Source organism: Procambarus clarkii, chromosome 20 (genome assembly GCF_040958095.1).
Source record: "Procambarus clarkii isolate CNS0578487 chromosome 20, FALCON_Pclarkii_2.0, whole genome shotgun sequence".
Classification (NCBI taxonomy): domain Eukaryota; kingdom Metazoa; phylum Arthropoda; class Malacostraca; order Decapoda; family Cambaridae; genus Procambarus; species Procambarus clarkii.
In genome coordinates this window covers 39,921,250-39,931,627 of record NC_091169.1, presented here as the reverse complement: position 1 = coordinate 39,931,627, position 10,378 = coordinate 39,921,250, and the positions used below count along the sequence as shown (strand labels likewise).

General features: G+C 45.0%; 1 protein-coding gene across 1 annotated transcript in view; it reads right to left on the bottom strand.

Annotated features, from left to right (window-relative positions):
• Positions 1-4,506: 4,506 nt before the first annotated feature.
• Positions 4,507-10,378, bottom strand: part of LOC138366829 (uncharacterized) — a 31,034-nt gene continuing 25,162 nt past the window's right edge. The window contains exons 2-3 of the mRNA XM_069328116.1: positions 7,412-8,022; positions 4,507-4,639 (exon numbers count right to left, since the gene is read on the bottom strand). Of these exons, the coding sequence (XP_069184217.1) occupies positions 4,507-4,639; positions 7,412-8,022 (744 nt within the window). The remainder of the gene's footprint in view (positions 4,640-7,411; positions 8,023-10,378) is intronic.

Here is a 10,378-nt window from a genome sequence, read left to right as displayed (position 1 = left end):
GTGGCTGGACAATTTGTCACGACATAAATGTATTTCTCCGCTGGGTCTCAGTCTCCCTGTTTCCAGAACTGTTATTAATGGCGTCATGTGTGTGTGTGTGTGTGTGTTCTACAGGCTAGACAATGTTCAGGTACACATTAATGGGTACTAAACATGGATGTGTGTGTGTGTGTGTGTGTGTGTGTCTGTGTGTGTGTGTGTGTTCTACAGGCTAGACAATGCTCAGGTACACATTAATACTAAACTTGGATGTGTGTGTCTGGGGACAACATGGCTTTGGCTTAAAAATTCATTAAATCCATTAAGAAGCAAGATGTTTGTCGGTAAGTTAAATGTTAGCTGTGGGTAAGTTAGCTGTGGGGTGGGAAATTTACTGTGGGGTGGTAATTGGGACACAGGTCACCATTCACGTTCTCAGTCTCTCATGAATACATGTTTATGTAGAGTAAATTTGATGCCCCTTCCCCCCCCCCCCCCTCTCCTCTGCCCCCAACAGCCAATCACCCCCCCTCTCCTCTGCCCCCAACAGCCAATCACCCCCCCTCTCCTCTGCCCCCAACAGCCAATCACCCCCCCCCCCCCACTGCACTGCAGAAAAGCAGTATCCATGCTTTTCAGTACCCATGGTTCACATTACCCACTACTAAACAGTACCCACTGCTAAACAGTACCCACTGCTAAACAGTACCCACTGCTAAACAGTACCCACTGCTAAACAGTACCCACTGCTAAACAGTACCCACTGCTAAACAGTACCCACTGCTTACAGTACCCACTGCTTACAGTACCCACTGCTTACAGTACCCACTACATTACCCACTGCTAAACATTACCACAGTGGGATCAACACTGAACACCGCCCCGCGTCCTCAGCTCAGGTCATAGAGAGCCTGGACGCCTGGGCATATAGGCCCCATTAGTCGCTCTGTGGGTAAAGGGACTTTCGACCCAAGGGGCGTCTGTGGAATGTCATCTTCATGTTACCAGACGTCAAACTGATCAACTGGCATCGTCGTTGTCCAATCAAGTTTTTGCTGAGCTTGTTAAGTTCAGGACTTCACGTTCAAGTTTCATGCCCCATATATTAGGGCAGGTTGTATAATAACTAGCGTTTTGAAACTGGTCAATTATCATTAACATGTTGATCATTCTTGTACCTCTCGTTTAAGAAATATATATATATATATATATATATATATATATATATATATATATATATATATATATATATATATATATTGAAAAAATTATTCGCTTCTCCTTTACCATAAATATATAAATGGTGCGCCAAAGAAGAGTTGATTTGTTAGATAAGAGCTTGAGTGAACTCTTGGGAGCGTCCGGATCGATGGATAAGCTCTCACACGCAGCCCTAAAACAAGTCATCACTGTTTGATGATTTTAATTAAGTCGTGTTGTGGAGGTGATGAGGCGGGTGGTGTGACAGCGAGCCGCGTCTGGTGGACTTGTCAGACACGGCCGGCCACAGGGATACCATCTGGTAACCTCTGGCACTAACGGCACACCTCTCTGACACAGTGGCTCCGTCCGGTGCCGCTGTCGTAGCCTCCTAGATCGTCCTCCCTTACCACCACAGCCGCTGACAACACCGTCAGTGTCACACTACGATAGCTGTCGGCGGCGACATTATTGCTCCACTGTCTGCCATCACTAACGTTGACGCTACCAACAGCAGGAGTGAGAGTTCTCGCTCTGAGCCGTGACACCTTCCCCACAGACACTCCATCAGCCAACAGCGTGTTCCTTGTAACTGCCACCAGCACCACTACACCTTGTAACTACCACCAGCAACACCACTCCTTGTAATTACCACCAACACCACTACTAACCTGTAACTACCACCATCAACACCATCCAAACACTGCCACCATCAACACCCCTCTCTCCTCCCCCTTCACTCCCACCATTGACACCATCCTTCTCACTTAAAACTCTTCAAGAGGTTTTACAATCAAGTTGAGTGCAGCTTCAGCGATACCAACACCCGGGACTGTAGGCACACTTAAGATACGTCCATTCTCTTGGTGGAACAATGGTCGCACACCATTAGATTAGCGCCCTAATGGAACCTATAAGCAAGCGTTACGCGCCTATCACCAGTCAGGACCTATAATGAGAGGGATCTGCTCTCTATCATTGGGTCTTAAAACGTGCTGGTTGTGTCTTGATGGTCTTGTATGTGGGCATAGTAATTCCTCTATAGTAATTCCTCTATAGTCGGCACCGTTATTTTGGTCGTGGATGCTAAAGTTGAGGCATCCAAGGTAGTGGATGCTAATGTAGAGGCATCCACGATAGTGGATGCTAATGTAGAGGCATCCAAGGTAGTGGATGCTAAAGTAGAGGCATCCAAGGTTGTGGATGCTGAAGTAGAGGCATCCAAGGTTGTGGATGCTAAAGTAGAGGCATCCAAGGTAGTGGATGTTTACATCTCTTCTTCAACATCTCTTCTATACTATAACAGAAAACGTGACTATCCAAAGTTAGCAGACAGATCCTTGGGCGTAGCATCACCCAACTTTGCAGGGGGAATGGTCTGTGGTAGGGGACCGACATAACGAAGCCATTTATAGAGACCACCATACACGTTCATACAAACACATTGTGTTTTCCTAGAGGTTTTAGTGGTATAAATATATTCTCTGAGACCCATACGGTTGGTTCAGTACTTAATAATAGATTTTCTGAGAGAAGGGGAAGATGGGAAAGCAGAGGGGAAGGAAATAGGGGGGACGAGGAGAGGAACCGAGGGGATGGGGACTATAGGGGATCAAGGGAGAGATGGGGTGAACGGGGAAGAGGGGGAAACAGGGGATTAACTCCTCTTTTATATATGTAAATATAAATATGTACCTTTTTATATATGTAAATGGTACCGGGTACCTCTTCTATATATGTAAATGTAAATTTCTGGTCGACGTTTAAGGGTGAAAAGGGAGAAAATGGGTAGATGAAGGGGGAGAAGGGGAGTAGGAAAGGTATATAAGGAGGGGAGAGGAGTTGATTGGAGGGGGGGGGGAGGGTTGAAGTGATAGACAAAATACCCCGGGCACCGCCGGGAACCCCTCAAGAGGACTCTATAACAATAGACGGCAGGTCGCCTCTAATCTTCCTCATCCTGAAATCAGGGAACATGCAATATATTTGCGAAGAACTTAGGTTAATGCTTCCTTGAGGGTTTTAGCCTCCATCATGTTGGCATTTAGTCACGCAGGCCATTACACCACGCCCACCCACCAAGCCTGGTCGTGGAGGCACGAGAAGCTGTCTCAGGCGAACCGACATCAATCATTGATGGCTCGCTGATGGTATCATATCCTAAGAGTCGTTAAATCTTCCTCATCAGTATGTCTTGGGAATTCCTGTGTCCATTACCCACTCCCATAGTACTGCAGTATGTGGCTCATCACACTTGTAATGGATTTGCTGCTCCTAAGTATGCCAGCTTACTGTAGTACATCACTGCCTGAGGTAGCCAGATGTAGTACATCACTGCCTGAGGTAGCCAGATGTAGTACATCACTGCCTGAGGTAGCCAGAGGTAGTACATCACTGCCTGAGGTAGCCAGAGGTAGTACATCACTGCCTGAGGTAGCCAGATGTAGTACATCACTGCCTGAGGTAGCCAGAGGTAGTACATCACTGCCTGAGGTAGCCAGATGTAGTACATCACTGCCTGAGGTAGCCAGAGGTAGTACATCACTGCCTGAGGTAGCCAGATGTAGTACATCACTGCCTGAGGTAGCCAGAGGTAGTACATCACTGCCTGAGGTAGCCAGAGGTAGTACATCACTGCCTGAGGTAGCCAGATGTAGTACATCACTGCCTGAGGTAGCCAGAGGTAGTACATCACTGCCTGAGGTAGCCAGATGTAGTACATCACTGCCTGAGGTAGCCAGAGGTAGTACATCACTGCCTGAGGTAGCCAGATGTAGTACATCACTGCCTGAGGTAGCCAGATGTAGTACATCACTGCCTGAGGTAGCCAGAGGTAGTACATCACTGCCTGAGGTAGCCAGAGGTAGTACATCACTGCCTGAGGTAGTACTTCACTGCCTGAGGTAGCCAGAGGTAGTACATCACTGCCTGAGGTAGCCAGATGTAGTACATCACTGCCTGAGGTAGCCAGATGTAGTACATCACTGTCTGAGGTAGCCAGAGGTAGTACATCACTGCCTGAGGTAGCCAGATGTAGTACATCACTGGCTGAGGTAGCCAGAGGTAGTACATCACTGCCAGAAGTAGTACATCACTGCCAGAGGTAGTACATCACTGCCAGAAGTAGTACATCACTGCCAGAAGTAGTACATCACTGCCAGAGGTAGTACATCACTGGGAAGCCCACTAAAGGCAAGGCTCCTGATCGTATTTGATAAAACTTAGTTTTAGAGGACTGCTCTTTCTCTTTAATGTACTCTGTCACAGTATATAGAGTTGGCTGGAGCTCTGATACAGGCATCGCATTACGGGGTGTCTTCCCTGATTTTATTCTCTGGGGTAAGCTCCATTGCAACTATTTTTAAAGGAAAGCTTTTGACCATTCTTCTTGCTTTTAAGGATCATTTTAGATTTAAAAGTTATCATTAATATTTTAATGATTTCTGGCGTTATCTTCACACTGTGGAATATTTAAATATTTTGATTATTTAGTTTTAAATCATTTAGAGAAGGTCATTTGAGTTTGCATTTTTTTTTAATTTGTTGTGACAGTGAATGGATTTTTATAATTATTTACATAAATACCAAACCTACACATATGAAAATAAAGGAATTGACGACGTTTCGGTCCGTCCTGGATCATTCTCAAGTCACAATCGACTTGAGAATGGTCCAGGACGGACCGAAACGTCGTCGTCCCTTCACCTTCTAGTGTGTGGTCTGGTCAACATACTTCAGCCACGTTATTGTGACTCCTCGTCTGAATCACAAACATTATTATTTGGCTTGGGAACACTACATCTAAAGGGAGCCAGCTAGAGAGCGGGCCGCAGGGACAGTGATCCTCGAACGCTCTAAGGTAACTCGTAGGTAATCGTAAGGTAACCTCAGGATAATCATAAAGTAAAATAAAGATATCTTGAGACAAATCAAAGTAACTTTATGATAAACCTGAGATTAACACAGGATAATTTCAAGGTAGTCTCAAGGGTAAACTCAAGATAGTCTCATGGTAAACTCAATGTAGACTCGTGGTAAACCTAAGGTAGACTCAAGATAAACTCACAGTAAACTCAAGGTAGAATCACTGTAAACTCAAGGTAACGAATTATAAACTCAAGGCAACGAACTGTAAACTCAAGGACGACTCATGGTAAACTCACGGTAAACTCAATGTAAAACCTTGGTAAACTAATTAACAAATTGTAAACTCGAGGCAACGAACTGGAAACTCAAGGTAGACTGTAAACTCGCTGTAAACTCAAGGTAGACTCATGGTCAGTAAGTGTGAAGGGGTAATGTGTTAAGGGGGTAAGGGCGCCACCTTCTCTGTGACTAAAGGGTGAGGAAGATCACCGCCACAACGCCTGGCGTTGAATACAATTGAATATTATCCATTTAGGAACAAAAAAATACAATTGAAGAGATTTGCATTTGTTCCATCCAATGTTGAGAGTTATTGAATTATTCATATTTTTATTTATGCAAGAATTAATGAATGTACAATTAATTTATTATTGCTGAAACCAATTTTAGTTGCGTTATATCATGAGAGAGAGAGAGAGGAAGAATTAAGACCATTTATGCTAAATAATAATTCAATATTCATTAAATGAGTGGATTCACTAGAGCATGAACTCGACGCATGCGCTCGGAGCTTCACTCGCGATATTCGCATGTTCGAGCGGATCCACATGCTCCTCCTGGAACGAATTTCTTGCCATTTCATTATTTTCCAGACTGGCTCCGTCTTGGGCTTCGTGCATAAGTAACGGCGCCGCCACGGCAAAAAACGATGAGAGATGCGTGAGAATGTAATTAAATACTTGTTAATAAAAGAAAAGGCGGCTGGTGGTGCGAAATATGCCAGCATCCAATTTAGTGCAGGAAGAGCTCCGTCTTCCACAGCCTAGGTAATAGACATTTCTTGCAAGTTATTTATGAATGAGCGATAAATATGCCTCTAAATTTATGGCAACTGAGCCTTTTGTTTTGACTGTGTGTGTGGTGTATGTTCGTGTGTACTCGCCTGTTTGTGTGCCTGATAGATGGTGTGTTAGCTCTCGGACCCCGCCTTTCTTATTCCTATGGTTGTTTTATGCAATGAGTCCTGTTATTGGTTGCCTGTCATATGTGGTTTTAAAATTATGATTGAGGATCGGTTTTCCAATCTGCTTCTTTACTTCATACCATTTCACCACTGTTAAACTAAAAGATTGCTTTTTTACATTTTTATATGGCTCATCTGTTTCTCAACCTTCTACTCTTGCCCTCTTATTTTATTGGTATTCATTGTGAACATTTCCTGATATATATATATATATATATATATATATATATATATATATATATATATATATATATATATATATATATATATATATATATATTCTATATATATATATTCTATTCTATATATTCTAGTCGCTATTTTCTAGCGACTCCAGGTCTATAAGCGTCAAGTCATTACGACCATATAGCACTTGGAAGGGGTCAGGATAAGGATTTGGGATGGGACGGTGGGGGGGGGGGAAAGGAACGGTGTTCTGACTTTAGAGAACACTGATGACTTTATCCTACTGATATGTACATCCCGAGTTAGACATTGTGTTGTATCCATTCCCTCATCTTCCTCACGCTTCTGTCTTCCTCACACTGCTCCCATCTTCCTCACACTGCTCCCATCTTCCTCACACTGCTCCCATCTTCCTCACACTACTCCCATCTTCCTCACACTGCTCCCATCTTCCTCACACTACTCCCATCTTCCTCACACTGCTCCCATCTTCCTCACACTGCTCCCTAAGCCTTTAGATGGATCACAGCCGCCACACTTACTCCGCGCCCCAATTTAGCGTTGAATTTTACCATTGAGATGGTGAGGCGTAATTGATATAGTGGACGCCCGCCGGGCGGCCGCCACCCATTACGGAAATCCAGGGACTTTCCGCGCCAAAATTAGGGCTCCCCTGTGCCACCCTGACGGCCGGCCGTCCCTATCCCAGGGTGAGCCCTGAGATCAGGGGTTCCTGGCGGCAGGGTTCCGAACCCTGACGCTACCCCAGTTATCATGAACAAGTCTCACACCAGCCACCATATATGACTCCAGCAGCTCTGGTGACGTATGGGAGACATTTATTGGTTGCAAAGTTGTTAGTTATATATTACTGCTTGTTCCCCTGCCCCCCTCCCCCCCCCCACTACCCGGGAGCTCTTCGAACATATAACGGACTCGTTAGTTTCCGTCTCCTTATAGATAACGGGCTCGTTACTATCCGTCTCCTTATAGATAACGGGTTCGTTAGTATCCGCCTCCTTATAGATAACGGGCTCGTTAGTATCCGCCTCCTTATAGATAACGGGCTCGTTAGTTTCCGTCTCCTTATAGATAACGGGCTCGTTAGTTTCCGTCTTCTTATAGATAACGGGCTCGTTATTATCTGTCTCCTTATAGATAACGGGCTCGTTAGTATCCGTCTCCTTATAGATAACGGGCTCGTTAGTATCCGTCTCCTTATAGATAACGGGTTCGTTAGTATCCGCCTCCTTATAGATAACGGGCTCGTTAGTATCCGCCTCCTTATAGATAACGGGCTCGTTAGTTTTCGTCTCCTTATAGATAACGGACTCGTTAGTATCCGCCTCCTTATAGATAACGGACTCGTTAGTATCCGCCTCCTTATAGTTAACGGACTCGTTAGTATCCGTCTCCTTATAGATAACGGGCTCGTTAGTATCCGTCTCCTTATAGATAACGGACTCGTTAGTTTCCGCCTCCTTATAGATAACGGACTCGTTAGTATCCGCCTCCTTATAGATAACGAACTCGTTAGTATCCGCCTCCTATTAGATAACGGACTCGTTAGTATCCGCCTCCTTATAGATAACGGGTTCTTTAGTATCCCTCCTTATAGATAACGGACTCGTTAGTATCCGCCTCCTTATAGATAACGGGCTCGTTAGTATCCGCCTCCTTATAGATAACGGACTCTTTAGTATCCGCCTCCTTATAGATAACGGGTTCTTTAGTATCCCTCCTTATAGATAACGGGCTCGTTAGTATCCGTATCCTTATTGATAACGGACTCGTTAGTATCCGCCTCCTTATAGATAACGGGTTCGTTCGGACCGGTATCTATCCCGCCATTAGTAACGGGAGGAGAGATATAGAATTCTACCCTGTTATTGGTGTTTATCTCCCGGCAATAATAACCTAACGGATGGGCGGATTATACTGACATTTAGTGGGATTATCGTTCTATTGGCAATGACTAAGTTATTTGGTTTGAAAGATATGTATTCAGAATATTAAGAAGATTGCTGGCTAGGCATGCGCCCTCAGGACCCATAAATTGGGCGGTTGCTGGCTAGGCATGCGTTCTCAGGATCCATAAATTGGGCGGTTGCTGGCTAGGCATGCGCCCTCAGGACCCATAAATTGGGCGGTTGCTGGCTAGGCATGCGTTCTCAGGACCCATAAATTGGGCGGTTGCTGGCTAGGCATGCGTTCTCAGGACCCATAAATTGGGCGGTTGCTGGCTAGGCATGCGTTCTCAGGACCCATAAATTGGGCGGTTGCTGGCTAGGCATGCGTTCTCAGGACCCATAAATTGGGTGTTTGCTGGCTAGGCATGCGTTCTCAGGACCCATTAATTGGGCGGTTGCTGGCTAGGCATGCGTTCTCAGGACCCATTAATTGGGCGGTTGCTGGCTAGGCATGCGTTCTCAGGACCCATTAATTGGGCGGTTGCTGGCTAGGCATGCGTTCTCAGGACCCATTAATTGGGCGGTTGCTGGCTAGGCATGCGTTCTCAGGACCCATTAATTGGGCGGTTGCTGGCTAGGCATGCGTTCTCAGGACCCATTAATTGGGTGTTTGCTGGCTAGGCATGCGTTCTCAGGACCCATAAATTGGGTGGTTGCTGGCTAGGCATGCGTTCTCAGGACCCATAAATTGGGTGGTTGCTGGCTAGGCATGCGTTCTCAGGACCCATAAATTGGGTGGTTGCTGGCTAGGCATGCGTTCTCAGGACCCATAAATTGGGTGGTTGCTGGCTAGGCATGCGCCCCCAGGACTCATTAATCTCGTTTAACATGACATGAAAGATATTTAGGTAGTCATTTTAATAGGGAAGGAAGAGCCATGTGGTGAGGTATGTGGGTAAAGCTGGAGGATAAGGTATAAGGGACAGCATGAAGGTAAGTCAGGAGAGTCGAACATGATGTTAAAACATAGGCAAGACAGATACTTAAGGTAAGGCAAGAGGTTTTATTAGATAGGTAAGAGAGCAACTCGTCCTTATAACTCAACTTGTCCATAAAGAACTCTCCTGACATCAAAGAAAACGTCTTGAAAGTGACGAATGTCGTCTAAGCTTTCACATGCTCACTTGGGGACTGTCAGTCACAACGATCTTAGTATATAGGCAAGACAACCACATCTTTTTGGAGGAGAATAACAATGCACAAACGGCAAGTGTTCCTATGTGTTCTCATCAAGGTACACCTGGTCTCCACACACAACCAGATCATCACCAGACATGTTCAAACAACACTAATCGACAGACATAGGGACAATATAAGACTTGACTATAGGGAGGAATTACACATCAAACTACCCCAGCCAACTACGAACAACCAGCTAACACCAGGTTACACTCTGTCATCTTCAAGAACACAAGGAAACATATAACATTGATTGATGAAGATTAAGCCACCCAAGAGATGGCACGGGCATGAATAGCCCGTTAGTGTTTTTATTTTTACTAAATGTATGCTGTGTGCTAAGGTCGCACTTAAATCGTCAGGTTGCTATCGCGGGGGAGGATACTGTTTGACAGTATTTATGAGGGTGTCCAGCTGCTGGACACCTTAGCAATTGTTGATGACTTCAGGGTGGTTACTGCAAGATTCAGGGACTCTTAAAGCTCTTGTAAGGTAGTTGGTTGTTTGACATTCCAGGGGTCAGATTCACGAAAGCACTTACGCAAACACTTACGAACCCGTACATCTTTTCTCAATCTTTGGCGGCTTTGTTTCCAATTATTAAACAGTTAATGAGCTCCGAAGCACCAGGAGGCTGTTTATAACAATAACAACAGTTGATTGGCAAGTTTTAATGCTTGTAAACTGTTTAATAAATGTAACCAAAGCCGTCAAAGATTGAGGAAAGATGTACACGTTCGTAAGTACTTGCGAA